At 48.3% G+C, this 25819-nt stretch overlaps 1 protein-coding gene across 1 annotated transcript in view; it reads left to right on the plus strand.

Moving 5' to 3' along the window:
• The window catches only part of AMBP (alpha-1-microglobulin/bikunin precursor), a 145168-nt gene that overhangs the window by 70302 nt on the left and 49047 nt on the right, over positions 1 to 25819 (plus strand). Inside the window, exons 6-8 of the mRNA XM_069609777.1 lie at positions 5374 to 5411; positions 12908 to 12983; positions 17818 to 17985. Of these exons, the coding sequence (XP_069465878.1) occupies positions 5374 to 5411; positions 12908 to 12983; positions 17818 to 17985 (282 nt within the window). The remainder of the gene's footprint in view (positions 1 to 5373; positions 5412 to 12907; positions 12984 to 17817; positions 17986 to 25819) is intronic.

Below are 25819 nucleotides of genomic sequence, written 5' to 3' on the forward strand. Positions count from 1 at the left end.
TGCACGGCTGGTAGTGGGTGCCCCTAAAAGTGATCATGTAACCCCTATTGTATTTCAGCTTCACTGATTACCTTTGGATTTTTGCCTTTAAATTAAATAAGGCTGTGTGGCCTTCAAGGCACTTGTCCTGAGCAGTCGAGTGTACATGGCTGAGAAATTGATCTTAGCCAGTAGGTGCTCAGGCACGAGAAGGAAGGAAGCTAAATCAGATGGTTACAATCTGATTGGCCCTCGCCCGTTCCTTACCAGCCGATCAAGGCAACTGTTGCAGCTGCATCCCTCGGTGTTCCTTTCCAGAGTGGTCGCCATGGAAAGGGAGATGGGACTACGTCTAGTCCCTTCGCCCGGTTCCATGGCAGCTGTTTTATTTGTTGGTTTTTTTCTATCTTTTTAATGGTGACCTTTGATGGGGAGAAGGGACTACAAGTAGTTCCTTCTCCCGTTCCGTGGTGGGCATCTTCTGTGTTGACCTTTTTTTTTACTCTTTTTAACGGCCACCATGGAAAAGGAGAACAGACTTCGTATCCTTTTCCATGGTGGCCATTTGTTATTTTCTTTCTTTTTTCGGTTGCTAAATGCCAGAGCGTCTAGCAACTGAAAAAGATGCTATTAGTAGTCCGGTCTCATGGGTCGGGGTAGTAATAGCAATAAGCCCCTCGCTGGGAGGGCATTACCGCTTCAGGTCCCATAGTTACAGGCTCGGGCGAAGCAAGGGACTTAACGCAGGACCCGGGCCATTACCTGTAGCAGTAATGCCCCCCCCCAGCTGCGGCTTATTACTTAAATAATGGATGCAAGCACGTTTAAACAAACAATGGAAACTATCTGTGAGGATGGCTCACAGGCAACGCCTTTCTTTGAGAATACGGAGTGCAACACAGGTTCAAATCCCGGTCCCGCGCTTAGAGACTCGTCTCGGTGTTATAAACGATTCATTAATGTACTATCCTGGAAGGCTTTTCCTCTGCAATTCCTTGCTTTATGAGTTCAATTGCTTTACAGCTAAGCTCCTCTTCTTAAACAGAATTTCAAAAGATGTGAACACCTATTTATTCAGACTTGCTCTCGAACATTTGGCTTTAACATGGATATTTCTGTCCCAGTCATCTTTGCCAAGTCTCTATTTTACTTGGAATTCAATTGAACTTTTATTGTATTTTTATTTTTTCGTTAAATGTGTTGCAAGGTTTTCTCATTAGTACTTGTGTGTGCAGCGCCCTTCTGGCTTCCGGGCAGGATTGAAAAGGAGCATTAACTTGGCTCTGGTGAAAAAGGGGCTCACAGTCATACATGGCAATGAATTCCTTTTGTGTATTAAAATAGTAGTAGTAAACAAGGGTTTGGTTATTGTTAGCATGTGCTGCAAATTGTGCGTTTTAAAGATTAAAATGTATTCAGTACAACTGGTCAACCCTGCTAGCTGTGCAGTGAAATAAGTCATCAAGGGCACCCAAAAAAGTGGCATACTGTAGGATATTGGGCCTACACTTATGGGATTGCCCTATTGCCTTACATGGCAGTCGAGGCTGCGTTGGTTGACGAACCACGTTAGGAGACAGCTCAAATAAGCAAATAAGAAATCACACTTGATAAAAGACGGCGCGGACACGTCAAAACTAACTGCACAGGTGACTCCAAATGGAAGATGCTTAGGCCTGCTACTTCCGGGTTGCTTCACCAGAAATGATCAGGGTATTGGGGCTGCTGCTGAACTAGACGTTTTTTTGTAAGGTTTCTTAAATTAGTGGGCAAGAGGGAGGAGATGGGGTGGGGGCAGAAGGGAGAGGATGGCTCTCCTCAAATAAGATGCCAACATGAAGCAGGTCACCGTATGCTGTTGGGCAGTCATATCCATGCAGGGGTAAGCCCTCTCCTTTCCCTGCCCCCACATCTATGCCTAGGAGCTGCAAAGGCCTCAGGTTAGGTTGTGTTATAAAAATGTGTAAAGCGTGACTTCCACCCTAGGGCAATATGGCGCTGAGGACAACCAATGAAAATACAGGAACAAAAGTCATGAAAGAAGAAGAAGAAATGTAGCTAAATGAAAGTGTCTTCAGGCCGCGACGAAAAGCCAGATGGTCAGCCCTCATTCGCAGTGCGAGAGGGAGCTTGTTGCAGAGGTGGGTAGCAGCTACAGAGAACGCGCGGCTGCCAGTTCTAGATCGATGGACTCTGGGAGCTTGGATCAGAAAGTCTGAGGATGAAATGAGTAGTTGTGAAGGGGCATACTGGCAGACATTTTACTGTAGATAGTCTGCACCCAAGCAATTAAAGGCTCAGTGCACTAAACAGAGAGATTTAAACTCGATGCAGCGAGCCACAGGCACAGGAGAGACATGGTCGCAAATGGACTGACCAGAGACAACCTGAGCTGCTGAATTCTGCAGCACTTGCAGCCTTTCTAACAGGAAGGCTGGCTGCAATAGATATAGCGCATAAATCCAGAGGACTAGAGAAGCCACAACTGAAGCATGCAAAGGGGGAGGAAGAAAAGGGGGGCCTTTGTGCAGAATTCTAAGTTTGACATGGCCCTTCTGACAAACCGAGCTGTGTGATCTATGATCTGAGGATCGGGCTGGGGGAATTTGGTGCCAACTTCCCCACCAAACAGTTGCCGACAGCAACACCTGACGTCTTTTGATGATCCTTTGTCTCTTTCTTCTTGGGCTGCTGAGTTCCCGGGGCCCACACAATAAATGGGGACAAGATGAATGGAATACAGTGTGTACAGGCCCAGGTGGAGAGGTTTGCAGTGCTGAGATCACACAATGCCCCACAGTTGCTCGCACGATTACTGCCATCCTGCGCTGTTCCACACACACCAAATTGCGGGACACTACTGCGATATTCCCTAGTGACTTGCCACATGCCGCACATGTTGGCAATTCCATCCTAGGGTGGCTCTCAAATCTGTGCATGTCTGCACGTGCCATTGCAAACCCAGGGCCTGCCATCTTCTGGCTTTCCTGGTATCCTGCATATCGGGGACCCTGCAGCAATGTTGTAGAATCCTACCCCTTCCAGATAGTGGGAATAAATGAAGCACCCTAAGTTCCCTGACTCCAACCACTCCACACCAAACAGTAAGAAGGTGTTATAGAGGCTCACCATATCTGTAATAATCCTCAATTATTTGATTAATGTAAGCAGATGAACGTATATTATACCTCCCTGTTGGAAAATAGCTTTCGATGTATGCTGGGCATCTAACTTGCCCTTTAGCTCATTCGGGTGGTCTTCCCAACCCTCAACTATGCGTTTTATGTCCAAAATATTAAGTCAAGTAACAAAGAGGATTTTTCTAAAACCAAAGTTTAAAAAGAATAACTTCATTATGAAGGGGGCTAAGGTTGGTTTAGGAAAAGCTTTTTGCAAAGAAAGTGTGTCTGTCTGTTCCAAAATCATGAGTCAGTGGGAAAGGTTGGTGATCCGCTTTGAGTTATCTGGATGAAAGGCGAGTTTGCCATTCTCCAACCCTCAGCCGAGCGACTCTCTGTGCGACTGGGATAGATGCAGTTGTGTAGCAGCCAGAAAGAGACATTCAAGTCAAGAGAGGGTTCATCCATGCGGATCACAACATCGAAGGGGCTCCCAAGGAACTGGGTAAAATCGTTAACTGTGTCTCCCGTCCACCAGGAGAGACCACGTTCACATAAGGGTTGCCCGGCAATCCCTGTGCACTGCACGGCCACAGCAAACATGTCCGTGACTCATGATGATACAGGGTGTCGATTGCAGGAGAAGCAATCAATCGTCAGTGCCCTGAGGCCCTGGTGCCTAAAACATAATGTTAATGTTATTATTCAGGAAGTTAAGGAGAATGTGTTCAGTGCATGGCCCTTGGAGATTGTTTACGGATTTTGCAGTAAGAATGACTTGCAAAAGAAATCCTAGAACAGGAGGCAGACGTTTGATGGGCAGGTGGGCCTGGCCTATAGGGAACTCTGGAGATATCCTGGTAGGCTTCTGCACCCTGAGCCTCTTTTGTGTGGTAATCTGTTTTATTTTCAAATGTTCTCATAGCAAAAGTGTTGCGCTTGCTGAACATGTGTATTACGGGGCCACTTTGAACATTATTTCCGGGGCCTCTTTTGGTGCCCAGTCCCCCCTTGTTGTTGGGGTCTTTCCGGCGGCAACCGGTCTGTTGATACTTCGATCAGTTTCCTTAATAGGTGTCATTTCTATTTTCCAAGTGGTTTGTGGGGATTGGATTTTGTGCATACACTGGATAAGTGCTTGTCACACTTAAGCACCTCATGCTGTTACCGTGCAGCCACCACACAAGTATTCTCTGTAGGCTTGGTTCGTGAATCGGCCTCCTCTGGCCAGGGGCGGGGGGGGTTCTGGTGGAGGTTTGCCCGCCGACCATGAGTCTTAGCTGGGGAGAGTCACTTTTGTGGGCAGTGCTTTGCGCGGTTTATACGTGTCGTACATTGGATATCTGAGGCACAAAGCAATAGCAAAAACTCCAGAATGGATTTGAATGCTGAGGGTTTGAGGAGGCTGGAGAAATGCTAATTCCGTTGCTGTGCGGTTTAACAAAGAAGAAGCAAAAAGCAGACGGTGTCGATATCATTGGTAGGGCTTACTTGTCAAGCTATACACAATGAATTTGTATTAGAAAGATATACAAAGAATATATGTATTGAGTATATTTTTCGTTATTCCAGGAATGCGGTGGGTTTTATTATCCACAGAGATGATGAACCCCACCCTAATCAGCAGACTCCGGGGTGTCATTTGTTTCTTAATTAATAAAAGATAACGACAGATGGAGATTTCTAATCAAGTGATACAAGTTTATTGGAAAAGCACAATGCATTGAAAATGTATATTTTTTGCACTATGGCAATTCTTCCCTGATGCTTATACCATGCCAAACTGCATTAGTCTCAGTGTTTTTAGAAATAGTGCAAACTTTGCCCTAGTGCTAATACCATGCAAACGTACACTTGCACCGGTGCAAAGTTTCTGTAACGCCAATTGTAAACAATTGATATTTTATTTGAAACCTGCTGTTAAATCCAATGTGGCCAATGTATGCAGAGATGGAGAGCTCCTGGGAAGGAGCAACTGGGTACCCATCAACCTTTAGTGCCTAACACACACCTCTCCTCACTTTTCTGTACCCCATGAGGTGTAGGTGTGTGTGTGTGTGTGTGTGTGTGTGTGTGTGCGTGCATGCGTGCGTGTGTGTGTGCGTGCATGTGTCTGTGTGTGTGCGTGGGTGCATGCGTGCATGACTAATGGGTAGTGAAACCTCTTCGCCTCTCTGCACCTGGGTCACAATCCAAGGAAGGCCAGTATGACTGAGGTGGATCTCAAGGTCTCCCATGTAACATTCTTGCTCACTTCCCTTGTCTTCTTGTGCAGGTGAATGTATCCCTGGGGAAAAAGAAGTTCCGGTCAGGGTAAGTCACATGTTAAAAGACATATAAGGATGTGCCATTTGCAAAGCATTAAGATAGCCAGAATATTTATGGATTAAAGACATTGTTTACGTATGTTGGAGTGTAACACACAGCAAGAAGCCCACACTCACTGTGGAGGGATAGAGTCTTGAAACGGCTGCTGGGTGGTATGTGCTTGAGTTAGCTTAGAGATCACCAGAGTAGACTCTGGAACATGTGCTTTGGGCATCTAGACATTGAGGAGCATGGAACAATGCACCGTTGACCGTATAAGAAAGAAATTGCATGCCCTTATTAGAAGCCCACGCCTTTGGTTCCAGACCCCTACGTTTGGTGACAGTCACTTATATCATGCTAGTTTAGTTTAGTTTATTTATTTAGGAGGTGGGCAAGGGCATATAAAGGGTTGAGGGGGTCGGCAATAAAAATAAAATAGGTAAATGACAGTCAGCTTGGGGGGCACACACCCCCCAACATAATTGTAAAATAATTTCAAAACTTTTTTTGGGCAAAAATTCTGCGGCAAAACACCTGTCGTAAAAACGTGTGTTGGTGAAATGACATAGAACCCAATCTATCCTATCAGATTTAGCTTTTTAGAAACATGTCAAAACAAAGTTGCACACTCTATGCTCACTGTAGGCTCCATTCTACTGTGACAAGCGTGTTCCAAGGACAAGGAACCTACCATGGACATCACCTGCATCCATTGTAGCAGAGAAACTGGGTGCCCTGGGTATAGTCTGGGTCATCGCCGGCACATCCTACGAGTGACACACACCTTTCTAGTGACCTTCTCGAATTGAGTGAAATGAAATTCCTAGTGGTTTTTGGTCAGCCCCTCTCCCTGTGATCATGATGAGCTTCCTAGATACGGCCCTTACGGGGCGGGGGGGGGGGAATACAAATACAGACTGAGTTGTCCAGTGGGCCCACTTTTTTTTACCAGCACTCATTCGACCATGCCAAATGGCACCTCTTTGGCATGTTGCTTGGTGTTTTCCTTCCATTTGGTGTGGGCACACTGTTCCTGTACATCCTTATCATTCGCTTTGGGGGGACACAGGACCAATGTAAGGGACTGGCTGTTTGGATGACATGTTCCAAATAACACCATCGCAAGAACCATCTGCTTAGAGGCATGTGAGGTCTTCTCCCAGCAATCACCATGAAGACACCTCATGATTGTCTTTTAGGTTGTAAGACAGGCACGCATCTATCCTTCTGCATCTCCATTGGCCTAAGGCCAACATAGTTTGGCATGGGAGTGTTTGATTGCATGATCACTGATGCATGTTGCAAACGTTCATCCTTGAAAGGAGAATCCTTGTGCGCTTTAAGATCATAAGCAACCCATGACTTGGGAGCCCATTGGAAAGTTATGGCTCCAATGCCTTGGTAGCTATTGATGACACCATCTACACTCGGGATTATTATCTAGAATAATGGTCTATACCTATAAGTAACTGTAAAAGAGCAAAACACTTCACTTGATTTCTGCCATGTGCGGGGTGGGAGCATGTGTCCATAGATCTGATGGGCGCTGTTTTGCCCGATGGACAGGGACCCGGTGTGGCTGGAAGCTCCCAATGACCTCCTCCTTCAGAGCATCAAGGCTTGCGAATCCAGCAACGGCTAACATGGTGACTCTCTTGGTGAAAGTTCGATAAGGATTCTCGATCACTGCGGTATTCGGCCATCCACAGTCACTGATAACATAAGCCTTACAGCGAGAAAGAGCTTTCACTTCCCAGGCCAAAAAGCTTCTATCGGAGCCAGAAGCCAGTCATCCATTGCAGACGCCTTTGCAATCTCCTCCAGAAATAGATGATTTGGGTATGGCATAGCCGATCACTAGGCTGACATGTTTCTCCTTATGTTCAACTTTCTGTTCTTCTTGGGAATTGGCAACTCTCAGGGGGGACAAGAGACATTCAGCAGGGTCTTGTGTTCTGGCCCAGTAGATTATGAGAGGTTCTCAGCCTTGAACCTGTAGCATGCACTTCTATATTCTTACAGTTGTTCTTAAGCGATGTGCGGCAGCTGTTAGTTCGCAGCCTTGACCCTGTAGCATGCACTTCTATATTCTTACAGTTGCCCTTAAGCGATGGGCGGCAGCTGTTGGTTCTCAGCCTTGAACCTGTAGCATGCACTTCTATATTCTTACAGCTGCTCTTAAGCGATTGGCGGCAGCTGTTGGTTCTCAGCTTTGACCCTGTAGCATGCACTTCTAGATTCTTACAGTTGTTCTTAAGTGATGTGCGGCAGCTGTTGGTTCGCAGCCTTGACCCTGTAGCATGCACTTCTATATTCTTACAGTTGCTCTTAAGCGATGGGTGGCAGCTGTTGGTTCTCAGCCTTGAACCTGTAGCATGCACTTCCATATTCTTACAAATGCTCTTAAGCGATGGGCGGCAGCTGTTGGTTCTCAGCCTTGAACCTGTAGCATGCACTTCCATATTCTTACAAATGCTCTTCAGCGATGGGCGGCAGCTGTTGGTTCTCAGCCTTGAGCCTGTAGCTTGCACTTCTCTATTCTTACAGCTGCTCTTAAGTGATGGGCGGCAGCTGTTGGTTCTCAGCCTTGACCCTGTAACATTCAATTCTATATTCTTACAGTTGCTCTTAAACGATGGGCGCAGCTTTTGGTTCTCAGCCTTGAACCTGTAACATGCACTTCTATATTCTTAAAGCTGCTCTTAAGCGATGGGTGGCAGCTGTTGGTTCTCAGTCTTGAACCTGTAGCTTGCACTTCTATATTCTTACAGCTGCTCTTAAGCGATTGGCGGCAGCTGTTGGTTCTCAGCCTTGAGCCTGTAGCTTGCACTTCTCTATTCTTACAGCTGCTCTTAAGTGATGGGCGGCAGCTGTTGGTTCTCAGCCTTGACCCTGTAACATTCAATTCTATATTCTTACAGTTGCTCTTAAACGATGGGCGCAGCTTTTGGTTCTCAGCCTTGAACCTGTAACATGCACTTCTATATTCTTAAAGCTGCTCTTAAGCGATGGGTGGCAGCTGTTGGTTCTCAGTCTTGAACCTGTAGCTTGCACTTCTATATTCTTACAGCTGCTCTTAAGCGATTGGCGGCAGCTGTTGGTTCTCAGCCTTGAGCCTGTTGCATGCACATCTATATTCTTACAGCAGCTCTTAAGTGATGGGCGGCAGCTGTTGGTTCTAAGCCTTGAACCTGTAGCTTGCACTTCTATATTCTTACAGCTGCTCTTAAGCGATGGGCGGCAGCTGTTGGTTCTCAGCCTTGAACCTGTAGCATGCACTTCTATATTCTTACAGCTGCTCTTAAGCGATGGGCGGCAGCTGGCGGTTCTCAGCCTTGAACCTGTAGCATGCACTTCTATATTCTTACAGCTGCTCTTAAGCGATGGGGGGCAGCTGGTGGTTCTCAGTCTTGAACCTGTAGCATGCATTTCTATATCCTTACAGCTGCTCTTAAGCGATGGGCGGCAGCTGCTTGTTCTCAGCCTTGAACCTGTAGCATGCACTTCTATATTCTTACAGCTGCTCTTAAGCGATGGGCGGCAGCTGTTGGTTCTCAGCCTTGAGCCTGTAGCTTGCACGTCTATATTCTTACAGCTGCTCTTAAGCGATGGGCGGCAGCTGTTGGTTCTCAGCCTTGAACCTGTAGCATGCACTTCTATATTCTTACAGCTGCTCTTAAGCGATGGGCGGCAGCTGTTGGTTCTCAGCCTTGAACCTGTAGCATGCACTTCTATATTCTTACAGCTGCTCTTAAGAGATGGGCGCCAGCTGTTGTAGTATGTTACTGCCATGACGGGGTGGTCATAGGTGCAAAAGTGGAACTTACACGCACACAGCATGGTTTTCATTTTGTTTTCAATTTGTGAGCGCATATCCTTCTACTGGTTGAGGGTTGAAATTTGTGTTTACAATGGGGTAGGTCGTCCCTTAGCCATCCTCTTGCGCCAGGCATACAAAGACTGGGGGCCACTGCTACCTCTGTCTGTGTCTTGTTGAAGGAAGACCTGGTGGTATCAGCGGTGGGGCCTCCTTTGTGGCCCATAATGCATGTTCATGATTCTCATCCCATGACCCTGGGCACATAGGGTCGGCGAGCTCTCACTGGGGATTGGTGAACTTAGCTACGCTTGGAATAAACCTCAATTAATAATGGACTATTCCAATGTAGCCAAGCACCTCTGATTGACTTTGCCATCGTGGTGCTGTTTTTAATACCGCTGACCTCTTTGGGGTCTCCCTAGACATCCATATCAGTCAAATGTAGCCAAAGAACTGACGAAGTACCATCAGGAATTGACACTTGCAGCTGATGAGGGTCAGATACTCCTCTCACAGACACTGGAACATCTACCTTCAGCAATCAAGATCCTCTGCTTCGGACCAAGCAAATAGCAGAAGGTCATCACTAATATTAAGGAACCTTCCAGCACCCTTAGGGTGTTGCCTTGACTACCTCAGCGATCAATAACACCCCGACGGTAAAGGATTTGTAGTGATGCTGGCCAATATGGGTAGCAAATGTGGGGACAAACCTTAACTTGTATTAGGATACAGCTTAGTGAAATGCTTCCCACTATTGAGTCCGACCGCGATGTTATCAATAGGGTCAGGAGAAGTTCACATTTGATGATGATGGCCTTGTTCAGTGTGGCAGTCTTTTCACTACTTCGGCTTCAGAGAGACTACTGTTTGGGGGCCAAAGGGATAGAACTCAGAACTTTTTCAATTGCAACACAGCCCTCAGTCGGGACAAACAAATGACTATGCTTCTCTGGACGTAGATCACAGGACCTTTGCCAAGAGGTTACCTGGCAATCTGAGGGGGAGGAGTGGGCAAAGACTATATTATGCATGCAAAGGAAACCCTTCAACAACAATTTGATTAAGTGAACCTCACGGAGATACAATAGGACTTCCTGACAGTGCCTTGGCTCACCTAGGGTAGAGTATGTCAACATCATAGGCTTCCTTCAGGGAGATGCTGGAGGATGCAAGGAAGTGACAATCACACATAAAGCAACACCTTTGGAAAGAATAAAGAGTGCAAGGCCCAAACCAAACAGTAACTAGTACGTTATCAGCTAATTACCACACACATTTGAAGAAAAAGCATGCAAAACCTGCAACAATGTGCACAAATGTAAAACCGGCAAACCAGGTCCATTCAAGGACAGAGGAACCAGAAACCATCCTAAAGGAAGCAACTAAAAACAATTTAATTTAAAAAAAGGAAACCTGAACACTTCTGAGTGTCCAACAGAGTCTCTCCACGTGTCCTGTTATCCACACAGGCCTTTCAGCTGCAAGAAATCAGCACAGCATATACTGCCACAGGGTATCTTCTGGATCTCATTCCAGAGGATGGGTTAGTCAATATCTTGCCGTCACATGAGGAGCAACACCAAAGTGCCAACAGGTTCAAGATGCTGAAAGAATTAGAAACCCTTGAACATTCTTTTCCTCTGTAGCATAGAGTGGATGCGTGTCCCCCACCTGCCCATGCGTGCACAGGCCCAGAGTTTACAGGCCTTTCGGTAACAGCAGTTTTCTGCCAGTCCATTTACTTCTCTGGCTTCAGGGATCTATGAATTAATCAATTCATCTTTTATTACACACTTAATACTGGAGACCAGTCTGGATTCAAATCTGTGTTGCTCTGTGTTGTCTTGCTTCCAAGACAAACTCGTTGCTCCTGCGCTATCCTGCCGGCCTACCTACAACAGGCTTTTTGGATTTTCTCTCCTCCAGGACTTCACAGTTAGAAGACATCCACAAAGACCCCTAATTATTTGAAGCTCTTGACAGGGGGACAGGGACACACAGCATTGCAGAGACCCAACTGGCTCCTGTTGTTTTATGGCGTGTCTGCCCTGCACAACTCACAGGTGTGAGGCAGGCAACGGAAAGACCCGAGGACATCTGAGACACCATGGAAGCAGGGAGCCCCAGCAGTTCAAGCCATTCAATGTGCAGGCAGTCTGGAAGGAAGCTCTGTGTTGCAGCAAGAGGGAGACCACTATCCACAACTCCTTAAGCAGGGTTGATGCATGTCCGCGGTGCTACCAAGGTAATGCAGGCCCAGCTCAGCAATATAGAGACAATGAGCCTATTGCTACCGGTGCAAAGTTCAAGGATAAGCGACACAAATGTAAAACTGGCAAACCATGTACATTCAAGGACAGAAGAGCCAGAAGCCACCCTAAAGGAAGCAACTAAAAACAATTTCATTTAAAAAAAGACAACCTCTTCTAACCCTCAAGTTGGGATATGGTTGGAGGGGTGGAGGAGGGGAGTTAATTGGTTATTACTCTATTTTACTCTCTCTTTTTTATATGAGCAACACAGTCATATGCATTTATGTTGAATCCCCGGATAGGGGCTGCTATGATTTTTACACTGCTGGATTCATGTCTGTGTTGCCTTGAAAACGAAATAAAGTTGATTTAAAAAAAAAAAGAAAACCTGAACACTTCTGAGTGTGGAACAGAGTCCCTCCATGTGTCCTGTTATCCACACAGGCCTTTCAGCTGCAAGAGATAAGCACATCCTATATTACTGCCACAGGGTATCTTCTGGATCTCATTCCATATCTTGCCGTCACAAGTGCCAGGTTCAAGGATAAACAACACAAACCTGAGTATTTCCTTAAGATGGCTCCCACCACCTCTTGCTACAGTGACAGTGTAACATTAACACATTTTAAGAAATTAGGAAAAAGATCCCTCCAAACTAATTTTAAATGCAAGAGTTCAGAGCATACCGCATATCCCTTCTAAGGTAAGTGCCAGGTCTGTCAATGAGGTAGGTCCTCTACAGTTCTTGCAATATATAATTCGCGGTGTATCACCACATGGCTTGCATACACCACTGTCTACATGTGTTTGTGGGGCCCAGTGCAACGGAAGAACCAATGCACAGGAAAAAAGGAACATGGGTTTCCATATTTGCTTTTAAAAGTAGCACACAGCTTGTCCGGGGCCCGCTCTCACGTGCAGAAAGACAGTTCGCACACTATACTTGTATTAAACATGCTGATATATGCATATCCAAGATATGGCCGGTGTCTGCACTCACTCATGTGATGAATGTAGAGTAAAAGGAGGCTGCAGACGCTACTCAATTTAAACAGAACAAAATGGATGAGACAACACACAAGTCACAAGAAGAGATTAAAATGCATTGCAGAAAAATAAAAAACCTTAGTGAGGTTGCAAAGAAAGGCAGATGGGATATCTGCAAGAGTGGTTGCACACTGCTCCAAAGTTAGGGCAGTCTGCAGGTCCCAAATCCGCTTGGTGCAGTGACTGTGTGTTTGTTGTGGGCGTTGCCGTGTGCCTGCTGTTGGTCCTGGTAACTTTGTGCTGATCTGTTGACTCCTTTCAGAATTTCAGACGTTTTCCGTAGTAAGATCCCCCACCCCCATGCTTCCCAACTGAGGAAAAGAATCTCCAGGTGTTTTGCAATTCCATAATTCTATTTCCATATCCTGTACTTGCAGAGATATCAGAGGGCCGCTGAGATCGAGGAAGAGGGGTCCGGGGCAGAGACCCCCACTAAATTCAACAATAACGGAGGTGCGTATTCGGGGGCCGTATCTTCATGTTTACAGGACATGAGCGATTTCCCTGATCAACCAAAGGGAACCACGTGAAATGTTTCAGTAAAACGTCGAGTGATGTGAAGTGCCTGCAGCTGACATGTTCAGGAGATTGGCGCAGTGCTGCCCTGTGCTGAGAGACGTCCAGTGCCTGAGTTGCCCGTGCAGCCTGACTCCCTCCTGCCCCTACTCCAGAGCCCTCGAAGCTGTGGAGTTTAACCCCTGTCACACCCTACCCGGGGGGAGTGCAATAACCTTTCTTATGCACTTCGGTCCGGATTCCACAACCAACACTCCACACGCTTCCTCACCAATGCTCACCGTTCCAGACTCCCACCCAAACTCTTCGCCATTATTATTATTATTATTATTATTATTATTATTATTAGGGTTTTTATTGGGCACGGATCTAGCTTTGGGAAGCAACAGAGTGCTTTACAAATCATAGGGGACGAACACGTTAAGGAGGGGGTGGGGGCAATTTGACTGCAAGGGATCTCCAAGCAACCAGGGGAACACTTTATGTTGCATTCAACACCATTGACCATTCCCCTCTACTTCTCTCTCTCTCTCTCTCTCTCTCTCTCTCTCTCTCTCTCTCTCTCTCTCCCTCTCTCTCTCTCTCTCCCTCTCTCTCTCTCTCTCTCTGTCTCCCTCTCTCCCTCTCTCTCTCTCCCTCTCTCTCTCTCTCTCTCTCTCCCCCTCTCTCTCTCTCTCTCTCTCTTTCTCTCTCTCCCCCTCTCTCTTTTTCATAGGCACTGCTCTCAAATAGATCATCACTCACTTGATTAACACATCTTTGCAAATTGACAACACCTCCTCTGACACCCCTCTCTCAGTGGGAGTCCCCCAAGTCTTTGTCCTTGGTCTCTGTTACTTCCCATCCTACACCTGCTCTCTAGGTAAGCTCATTTCTTCCATTGGGTTCTCTCGCCATCTTTTTGTGTGTGACACCCAAACCTATCCTTCCATTCATTCTCCCCTAAATTATCCACTTGCATCTACAACTGTTCTCCGCCATCCGTCATTGGATGTCTCTCACTCGCTAATGATTAACTCTTCAAAAAATAATGTTATCGTCCTTCCATCCCTCTCCTCTCTCTTTTTAGCCTGACCTCCTCAATCAATCCCTCACGACTCTCAACTTGGGGTTCCCCTTCAGTAGCAAGCTTAATCTCCAGGAGTTTATTACTACCCTGACTACAGTGGCCTGGCTCAACACACGTAAAACCTGCCCCGCTCCTCCTTTCACTCTACCGGGATCTTTATCTCCACGTTGGTCCTCAGCAGACTGCAATACTGCTCTAATCTCCTTGTGGCCTTTCTTCTCTCCTCCCTCTGCCGCCTCAACAAAGTTCTCAATTTTGGCAAGCACACACTCTTCAAGCGCCCTCAATCTTTCCCTCCTCGGCCCATTGGCTCAGTACTGACTCTGTGTCTGTCCAACACTAATCACTCTTGACATTTCTTCTCCTGGTCTCCACATCTATCCACTGCCCTCTCATCTTTCTAACTCTACGTGCTTTTATACCCCCACTAGGATCTTGCGGTCTGAAGCCTTCGGCAGCCTGGCTATGCCCCTCCCTTCCTGCGCTGTGTCCTGCTCCAGCTTTGTCTTTTTCCACTCTCCACACGACTGGGATTCACTCCCGCCTAATAAAAATATAAACTATATAAAAAAGCAATGAAAACTGTACCAATATCCAGTGCTTCAAGGTTTCCCTAAAGAGCTCCTGGAATTCAAAGAGGAAGAACATCTTCCCCATCACCACCTCCGGAACATCTCCCCAGTCACGGCCACCGGAACATCTCCCCCATCACAGCCACCGCAACATCTCGCCATCACTGCCACGGAACATCTCCCACATCACCGCCACCGGAACATCTCCCCAGTCACCGCCACCAGAACATCTCCCCAATCACTGCTACCCGAATATCTCCCCAGTCACCACCACCAGAACAACCCCCCATCACCACCGCCGGAACATCTCCCCAGTCACTGCCACCGGAACATCCCCCCCATCACAGCCACCGCAACATCTCCCCATCACCACCGTCGGAACATCTCCCACTTCACCACCTCCGGAACAACATCTCCCCATCACCACCGCCGGAACATCTCCCACATCACCACCTCCAGAACATCTCCCCAGTCACCGCCACCGGAACATCTCCCCAGTCACTGCCACCGGACTATCTCCCACATCACCGCCACCGGAACATCTCCCCCACCACCGCCACCGAACCCTACTTTAATTGATGTCTAATTGTATTTCTTTCACGTGTTCAAAGTGTGCCAGAGTGCTGCACAGAGCAGTGCATCAACACACGCCGATTGCTGCACCCCTTGTATATATCTGCACATTTCCTTTTCCCAGTGCCCACTCCCCACGATGAGAGAATGCCTAGAAGGAGCTGGAGACTCAGGAACCAGTGATGTGGGGGGAAACCCTCAATGAAGAAGAGACACTGGGTCGTGTGTATGAGTGAGACTATAATCAGTGATGTGGGTTGAGGAAGACTCCCCTGAAGGGTGTTATGCCATTGATAAGGGTGGGGCTCCGTTGATGGGCATTAGATTAGTGATTTGGTGAAGGAGGAAGGCTGCATTTAATTGACCCGTTTGTGTAATGGGTGGTAGAGTGCCAACATTGCCATCCCACTAGCGCCATGGCACAGTGGTTATGCCACATACCTAACCTGCATAGGATATGCCCCTGACAATTCCTCTGCACCAAGCGATGCCAGAACTCAATGACTGATTATAGTACCTACACCTACTACAACATATGTGACCATTTACATGGATTCATGTTTAGTGGCATGGCCGCATAGTCGTGTGTTGGGGCCTGTACAAGGACTCACTGCGTGTGACAGGGACATGTGTGTTTCTTTTCCCAAAAGATGGACCTATTAAGAGCCGTGTCATCTATGGAGGGGCTATCCTGGCCCTGCCTCCAAGCACCTAGGAAGTTGGTAAACACTTTTGTGCAGGCGTGTTATAAATGACTTCATAGGATCTCATATCAGACAGTGGCTTGCCTTTGTCAATTGGCTGCGGGTCAAAGGGGCCCGTCCACCTAATTACTTCCTAAAAGAGGTGGCTTATAACTGGCATTTGGGCAAAGAGTGGTTAAGAGTACTCCAAAACACATAGAAGCCATACCAAACATGGACACATGTCTGCATATTTACACTGCAGAAACCGCCACCTTGCTCTCCTCGCTCTCCTGCCTCTACTCATATTAACTTCTAATCAAAACCATCTCCAACCCAACCCACCTCTTGCAGGTCCCTAAGTGCTAAGAGGCCGTGAAAACAGCAGACGCTGTGCTTTACAAGCCTCAGTAACTTGGCACAACATGGCATAACATAACAGGGCATAGCATGGCATAACATACTTGTATGCATATGTGAAGAATGAGCGAGGCACACATTACATATCTGTGAGCGTTAAATGGAATGAGACTCAAAAGCTGCAAGCCAATTGTATTGAATAAAAATGTATTAATTATTATTTATTTATTTGTTGAGTTCCAAAGAGAAATTTACAAACTTACACATTATATGATAACCAACACATTATAAACACAATATAAAACACGTTATAAAACACATTATAAACATGGTACATAACAGTATGTATTAATTTCAATGCAGCTGTTGATAAGGCAATGAGAAAGACTCATTTGAGGTTCTGAGGGCCGCGCACATGAGAAAGTGTGAGGCTCTGTAATGTATGTGTATCCATTCAGTTGGGGGATGAGCGTCTCTATCTAAGTGCGAGCGCCAAGCACAAGGTTACACGCATGTGCTGCCAGATGAAGCTGTAGTGGCAAGAAGTGTATGAGGCGACCGCCAAAGAAAGAGGGAGACTCCCCTGGAGTGTATGGGCCTCATTACACGGATGGCGGTAGGGATTTACCAGTACCGGTAAAATACCGGTACCGGTAAATCCCTACCGCCTTACTATGAGGTCCCTTTGCGGGTTGGGTGATTTAACGCCTGCTTATTGCAGGCGTTAAAAGCCACCCCGCTAAGGGACCTCGGAGCTAATTACGGCACCGCAAAATTGCGGTGCCGTAATTAGCGCCTTCCCCATTCCCATAGAGCCCTATGGGGCTGAAATGGGAATGGGGAAGGGCAATGGCGGAAGGGGGATTTACCGCCCCTCCAACCTTGGAATGGGGCGGTAAATCCCCTTTCCGCCAAGGCGGTTCCGGTATTTTACCAGCATGAGCCATGGCGCTAATAGCGCCATGGCTCTCCGCCTACCGGGTAATGAGGCCCTATGTGTCCAGACACATGGCACGACTAAGAGTCCAGTAGAGTGTATGGGGCCAGGTGTTTTCAATGCTGAAGCGGATGAGGCGGGAATGCAGGAAGTGAGAGTGAGTGAGATGTCACCCGGGGTTATGAGTCCAGGGGTAGAGTATGGGTGACATTGCACTAGTGCCTATCAGGTCACGAATCAAGATGAGTGAAGCTCTACTGGAGTTCATGAGACGAGGTCAACACACTAGTGAGATTTAAATCAGTAAGACCCCATCAAAGTGTTCGGGGCTGGGTAATAGACTGTCCAATACTTCACGTGAGCCCATAGGGCAGACACGTGGCCATGAGTGAGGCTCCAAGTGCATGGGGCTAAGATTCGTGAATGTGTTATAACCGAAATAAACCAACTGGCTGAGCTGAGTGAGACTCAACTGGAGTTTACATGAAACAGGAGAATGAGTGGACGTGCGTGAACCCAGTGATGGGGCGCGTGCAGCTGCGTGCGAGCATAACCTTACCATCCTCTTCCCTCACAGATAGCTGCAGGCAGCCCAGGGATGTGGGGCCCTGCCTGGGCATGAGCTCCAGGTTCTTCTACAACTCCTCGTCCATGACCTGCGAAAGCTTTCACTACGGGGGCTGCCTGGGCAATGGCAACAACTTCCACTCAGAGAGGGAATGCCTGCAGACCTGCAGGACGGAAGGTAAGGAGCAACAACTCACAGTGTACTGCGCCATCCAGCAGGATTAGCATACCAAGGTGCCCTCTGAAAAAGGTGGGGGGACTCCGTCCACCCGCGTGTACCTTCAACTTCTGTCGTGCCCTCCAGAAAGACATTGGCCCTTGAACATTAATTACTCATTTTTTATTTTTTTCTTACAGTTTACAGTCTACTACAAACTTGTACCAATGTCCCAGGAAAAGCCTCATATTAAATTGCTGACAATTTTTCCAAAACAATTTCGAAAAAACTTGACAAGGCATGAGTCCATCTAGGCATGGCACCAGCATACAGGGCTTGCCCACCTTGCCTCAGCATCCCGTCCAACTTGTGCCGATAAATGGCTATACAAGTACAGCATTCTTAGACTTCGTAGCTCCTTACACAATATAATCAAATGTTACTGAGTCTGCATCTAGGGTGTGCCGTCAAACCATATCTATGTGACGTGGCGTCATTGTGGAGGATGTTCAAACGGAATCTCATAGAGAGGTCGCGATCTTTAGCATTAGGGAGCTGTCAAAGTGTTCGAAAGTGTGTGGATCTTAGAGTGTGCTCTCTTTGTTTCCGCTTCCTGCCAGTCACTTGGCCATACAGCTTTCGTCACAAAGGTAGGATTGTTATTAAAGGTTTCCCTTGAGATTCCCAATTCCAATAGAATATCAAGGCATCTTTTAGACCAGAATTCCATAGTCCAATCAGATTGACCTCCAGTTCTGTCACCAACAACCCAAATTGCATCGGGCAGGGCGATTTGATCTTACTAAAGAGTTGCAAGGTCTTCCACTTTACTCTAGTATGTAGACATGGTAGCCCAAGTTCATGGCGAATGATGGCTCTTGTAACTGCATTCGGTAGGTGCAGAACAAATCGCCAAAACTTGCCCTCCAGTCGATCCCATGTATCCCAAGGAAGGCTCAGACAGGACTCAGCTCCATACATCAGGCTCGGGATGACCTTTTGATTATAAAAGCAGAAAATTGGGAGCGGTGAAAACTTACCATATTTGCGTCCTATCAGCTTTGCCTGCTCAATTAGCTCAATTACCTTCCCATCCAAATGTTCCTTCCAAGGTGTTTCGATTGCTCTAGCACTAATCATGGATCCAAGTTATATAATAGTGGGAACTGGATGTAAGCAGTGATTCTTTAGAACCCAAACCAGATTTCTAGATTTCCGAATAAGGTCTTCTTCACCATCATGAATATTTTGGATTTTTTAGGGTTAATGCCTAGGCCATTTACCTGGACATGATACTGGATGGTGTCAAGTTTCCATTGTAGCCCACGGGGGCTGGGGGGCGGTGGTTCTATCCAATATCACCAGGTCATCTGCATAGAGTAGCCACCCAGCCATTAATTACTAATGCAAGTAGGGGAGCCAGCTGTAGCGAATGCACCCCTAAAATCTTTGGACTATAAACTGAGAAAGACATAAAACTTGGTGCAGTGCATTTTCAACAGAGCTGTTACAATGACGGTGCTATCCCAGCATTTACTGCGGCTCCTCATATTGGCCTGGTCCGATTTTCTCTTCAGTGCCCACGCCAGACCTCATGCAATAGGAAGTGGCCTTGCAGCTACTGAGACATGAAGCAGGGCAGAGAGGGACACCGGAAGTAGCAAAGAAGTACAGAGGCAGGGCAGAGTGGGACACCAGATATATGGAAGAGAAGTACAGAGGCAGGGCAGAGACTGACACGGAAGTAGCAAAGAGAAGTACAGAGGCAGGACAGAGTGGGACACCAGAAGTAGCAAAGAGAAGTACAGAGGCAGGGCATAGAGTGACACGGAAGTAGCAAAGAGAAGTACAGAGGCAGGGCAGAGAGGGACACCGGAAATAGCGAAGAGAAGTACAGATGCAGGGCAGAGAGGGACAACGGAAGTAGCAAAGAAGTACAGAAGCAGGGCATAGAGGGACACCGGAAGTAGCAAAGATGTACAGAGGCATGGCAGAGTGGGACACCAGAAGTAGCAAAGAGAAGTACAGAGGCAGGGCAGAGAGTGACACGGAAGTAGCAAAGAGAAGTACAGAGGCAGGGCAGAGAGGGACAACGGAAGTAGCGAAGAGAAGTACAGAGGCAGTGCATAGAGGGACACCAGAAGTAGCGAAGAGAAGTACAGAGGTAGGGCAGAGAGGGACACCGGAAATAGCAAAGAAAAGTACAGAGGCAGGGCAGAGAGGGACAACGGAAATAGCGAAGAGAAGTACAGAGGCAGGGCAGAGAGGGACACCGGAAATAGCGAAGAGAAGTACAGAAGCAGGGCAGAGAGGGACACGGAAGTAGCGAAGAGAAGTACAGAGGCAGTGCATAGATGGACACCGGAAATAGTGAAGAGAATTACAGAGGCAGGGCAGAGAGGGACACCGGAAGTAGCGAAGAGAAGTACAGAGGCAGGGCAGAGAGGGACAACGGAAATAGGGAAGAGAAGTATAGAAGCAGGGCAGAGAGGGACACTAGAAGTAGCGAAGAGAAGTACAGAGGCAGGGCAGAGAGGGACAACGGAAGTAGCAAAGAGAAGTACAGAGGCAGGGCAGAGAGGGACACGGAAGTAGCAAAGAGAAGTACAGAGGCAGTGCATAGAGGGACACCGGAATTAGTGAAGAGAAGTACAGATGCAGGGCAGAGAGGGACAACGGAAGTAGCAAAGAAGTACAGAAGCAGGGCATAGAGGGACACCAGAAGTAGCAAAGATGTACAGAGGCAGGGCAGAGTGGGACACCAGAAGTAGCAAAGAGAAGTACAGAGGCAGGGCAGAGAGTGACACGGAAGTAGCAAAGAGAAGTACAGAGGCAGGGCAGAGAGGGACAACGGAAGTAGCGAAGAGAAGTACAGAGGCAGTGCAGAGAGGGACACCAGAATTATCGAAGAGAAGTACAGAGGCAGTGCATAGAGGGACACCAGAAGTAGCGAAGAGAAGTACAGAGGTAGGGCAGAGAGGGACACCGGAAATAGCAAAGAGAAGTACAGAGGCAGGGCAGAGAGGGACAACGGAAATAGTGAAGAGAAGTACAGAGGCAGGGCAGAGAGGGACACCGGAAATAGCGAAGAGAAGTACAGAAGCAGGGCAGAGAGGGACACGGAAGTAGCGAAGAGAAGTACAGAGGCAGTGCATAGATGGACACCGGAAATAGCGAAGAGAATTACAGTGGCAGGGCAGAGAGGGACACCGGAAGTAGCGAAGAGAAGTACAGAGGCAGGGCAGAGAGGGACAACGGAAATAGCGAAGAGAAGTACAGAAGCAGGGCAGAGAGGGACACCAGAAGTAGCGAAGAGAGGGACAACGGAAATAGCGAAGAGAAGTACAGAGGCAGGGCAGAGAGGGACACCGGAAATAGCGAAGAGAAGTACAGAAGCAGGGCAGAGAGGGACACGGAAGTAGCGAAGAGAAGTACAGAGGCAGTGCATAGATGGACACCGGAAATAGCGAAGAGAATTACAGAGGCAGGGCAGAGAGGGACACCGGAAGTAGCGAAGAGAAGTACAGAGGCAGGGCAGAGAGGGACAACGGAAATAGCGAAGAGAAGTACAGAAGCAGGGCAGAGAGGGACACCAGAAGTGGCGAAGAGAAGTACAGAGGCAGGGCAGAGAGGGACAACGGAAGTAGCAAAGAGAAGTACAGAGGCAGGGCAGAGAGGGACACGGAAGTAGCAAAGAGAAGTACAGAGGCAGTGCATAGAGGGACACCGGAATTAGTGAAGAGAAGTACAGATGCAGGGCAGAGAGGGACAACGGAAGTAGCAAAGAAGTAACGAAGCAGGGCATAGAGGGACACCGGAAGTAGCAAAGATGTACAGAGGCAGGGCAGAGTGGGACACCAGAAGTAGCAAAGAGAAGTACAGAGGCAGGGCAGAGAGTGACATGGAAGTAGCAAAGAGAAGTACAGAGGCAGGGCAGAGAGGGACACCAGAAGTAGCGAAGAGAAGTATAGAGGCAGGGCAGAGAGGGACAACGGAAGTAGCAAAGAGAAGTACAGAGGCAGGGCAGAGAGGGACACGGAAGTAGCAAAGAGAAGTACAGAGGCAGTGCATAGAGGGACACCGGAATTAGTGAAGAGAAGTACAGATGCAGGGCAGAGAGGGACAACGGAAGTAGCAAAGAGAAGTACAGAGGCAGGGCAGAGAGGGACACGGAAGTAGTAGCGAAGAGAAGTACAGAGGCAGGGCAGAGAGGGACAACGGAAATAGCGAAGAGAAGTACAGAGGCAGGGCAGAGAGGGACACCAGAAGTAGAGAAGAGAAGTACAGAGGCAGTGCAGAGAGGGACAATGGAAATAGCGAAGAGAAGTACAGAGGCAGTGCATAGAGGGACACCGGAAATAGCGAAGAGGAGTACAGAGGCAGGGCAGAGAGGGACACTGGAAATAGCGAAGAGAAGTACAGAGGCAGGGCAGAGAGGGACAATGGAAATAGCGAAGAGAAGTACAGAAGCAGGGCAGAGAGGGACACCAGAAGTAGCGAAGAGAAGTACAGAGGCAGGGCAGAGAGGGACAACGGAAATAGGGAAGAGAAGTACAGAAGCAGGGCAGAGAGGGACACCAGAAGTAGCAAAGAGAAGTACAGAGTCAGGGCAGAGAGGGACAACGGAAATAGGGAAGAGAAGTACAGAAGCAGGGCAGAGAGGGACACTAGAAGTAGCGAAGAGAAGTACAGAGGCAGGGCAGAGAGGGACAACGGAAGTAGCAAAGAGAAGTACAGAAGCAGGGCAGAGAGGGACACGGAAGTAGCGAAGAGAAGTACAGAGGCAGTGCATAGATGGACACCGGAAATAGCGAAGAGAATTACAGTGGCAGGGCAGAGAGGGACACCGGAAGTAGCGAAGAGAAGTACAGAGGCAGGGCAGAGAGGGACAACGGAAATAGCGAAGAGAAGTACAGAAGCAGGGCAGAGAGGGACACCAGAAGTAGCGAAGAGAGGGACAACGGAAATAGCGAAGAGAAGTACAGAGGCAGGGCAGAGAGGGACACCGGAAATAGCGAAGAGAAGTACAGAAGCAGGGCAGAGAGGGACACGGAAGTAGCGAAGAGAAGTACAGAGGCAGTGCATAGATGGACACCGGAAATAGCGAAGAGAATTACAGAGGCAGGGCAGAGAGGGACACCGGAAGTAGCGAAGAGAAGTACAGAGGCAGGGCAGAGAGGGACAACGGAAATAGCGAAGAGAAGTACAGAAGCAGGGCAGAGAGGGACACCAGAAGTGGCGAAGAGAAGTACAGAGGCAGGGCAGAGAGGGACAACGGAAGTAGCAAAGAGAAGTACAGAGGCAGGGCAGAGAGGGACACGGAAGTAGCAAAGAGAAGTACAGAGGCAGTGCATAGAGGGACACCGGAATTAGTGAAGAGAAGTACAGATGCAGGGCAGAGAGGGACAACGGAAGTAGCAAAGAAGTAACGAAGCAGGGCATAGAGGGACACCGGAAGTAGCAAAGATGTACAGAGGCAGGGCAGAGTGGGACACCAGAAGTAGCAAAGAGAAGTACAGAGGCAGGGCAGAGAGTGACATGGAAGTAGCAAAGAGAAGTACAGAGGCAGGGCAGAGAGGGACACCAGAAGTAGCGAAGAGAAGTATAGAGGCAGGGCAGAGAGGGACAACGGAAGTAGCAAAGAGAAGTACAGAGGCAGGGCAGAGAGGGACACGGAAGTAGCAAAGAGAAGTACAGAGGCAGTGCATAGAGGGACACCGGAATTAGTGAAGAGAAGTACAGATGCAGGGCAGAGAGGGACAACGGAAGTAGCAAAGAGAAGTACAGAGGCAGGGCAGAGAGGGACACGGAAGTAGTAGCGAAGAGAAGTACAGAGGCAGGGCAGAGAGGGACAACGGAAATAGCGAAGAGAAGTACAGAGGCAGGGCAGAGAGGGACACCAGAAGTAGAGAAGAGAAGTACAGAGGCAGTGCAGAGAGGGACAATGGAAATAGCGAAGAGAAGTACAGAGGCAGTGCATAGAGGGACACCGGAAATAGCGAAGAGGAGTACAGAGGCAGGGCAGAGAGGGACACTGGAAATAGCGAAGAGAAGTACAGAGGCAGGGCAGAGAGGGACAATGGAAATAGCGAAGAGAAGTACAGAAGCAGGGCAGAGAGGGACACCAGAAGTAGCGAAGAGAAGTACAGAGGCAGGGCAGAGAGGGACAACGGAAATAGGGAAGAGAAGTACAGAAGCAGGGCAGAGAGGGACACCAGAAGTAGCAAAGAGAAGTACAGAGTCAGGGCAGAGAGGGACAACGGAAATAGGGAAGAGAAGTACAGAAGCAGGGCAGAGAGGGACACTAGAAGTAGCGAAGAGAAGTACAGAGGCAGGGCAGAGAGGGACAACGGAAGTAGCAAAGAGAAGTACAGAGGCAGGGCAGAGAGGGACACGGAAGTAGCAAAGAGAAGTACAGAGGCAGTGCATAGAGGGACACCGGAATTAGTGAAGAGAAGTACAGATGCAGGGCAGAGAGGGACAACGGAAGTAGCAAAGAAGTACAGAAGCAGGGCATAGAGGGACACCAGAAGTAGCAAAGATGTACAGAGGCAGGGCAGAGTGGGACACCAGAAGTAGCAAAGAGAAGTACAGAGGCAGGGCAGAGAGGGACAACGGAAATAGCGAAGAGAAGTACAGAAGCAGGGCAGAGAGGGACACCAGAAGTAGCGAAGAGAGGGACAACGGAAATAGCGAAGAGAAGTACAGAGGCAGGGCAGAGAGGGACACCGGAAATAGCGAAGAGAAGTACAGAAGCAGGGCAGAGAGGGACACGGAAGTAGCGAAGAGAAGTACAGAGGCAGTGCATAGATGGACACCGGAAATAGCGAAGAGAATTACAGAGGCAGGGCAGAGAGGGACACCGGAAGTAGCGAAGAGAAGTACAGAGGCAGGGCAGAGAGGGACAACGGAAATAGCGAAGAGAAGTACAGAAGCAGGGCAGAGAGGGACACCAGAAGTGGCGAAGAGAAGTACAGAGGCAGGGCAGAGAGGGACAACGGAAGTAGCAAAGAGAAGTACAAAGGCAGGGCAGAGAGGGACACGGAAGTAGCAAAGAGAAGTACAGAGGCAGTGCATAGAGGGACACCGGAATTAGTGAAGAGAAGTACAGATGCAGGGCAGAGAGGGACAACGGAAGTAGCAAAGAAGTAACGAAGCAGGGCATAGAGGGACACCGGAAGTAGCAAAGATGTACAGAGGCAGGGCAGAGTGGGACACCAGAAGTAGCAAAGAGAAGTACAGAGGCAGGGCAGAGAGTGACATGGAAGTAGCAAAGAGAAGTACAGAGGCAGGGCAGAGAGGGACACCAGAAGTAGCGAAGAGAAGTATAGAGGCAGGGCAGAGAGGGACAACGGAAGTAGCAAAGAGAAGTACAGAGGCAGGGCAGAGAGGGACACGGAAGTAGCAAAGAGAAGTACAGAGGCAGTGCATAGAGGGACACCGGAATTAGTGAAGAGAAGTACAGATGCAGGGCAGAGAGGGACAACGGAAGTAGCAAAGAGAAGTACAGAGGCAGGGCAGAGAGGGACACGGAAGTAGTAGCGAAGAGAAGTACAGAGGCAGGGCAGAGAGGGACAACGGAAATAGCGAAGAGAAGTACAGAGGCAGGGCAGAGAGGGACACCAGAAGTAGAGAAGAGAAGTACAGAGGCAGTGCAGAGAGGGACAATGGAAATAGCGAAGAGAAGTACAGAGGCAGTGCATAGAGGGACACCGGAAATAGCGAAGAGGAGTACAGAGGCAGGGCAGAGAGGGACACTGGAAATAGCGAAGAGAAGTACAGAGGCAGGGCAGAGAGGGACAACGGAAATAGCGAAGAGAAGTACAGAAGCAGGGCAGAGAGGGACACCAGAAGT

This window comes from Ambystoma mexicanum, chromosome 8, assembly GCF_040938575.1.
Source record: "Ambystoma mexicanum isolate Mex_15411 chromosome 8, UKY_AmexF1_1, whole genome shotgun sequence".
Classification (NCBI taxonomy): domain Eukaryota; kingdom Metazoa; phylum Chordata; class Amphibia; order Caudata; family Ambystomatidae; genus Ambystoma; species Ambystoma mexicanum.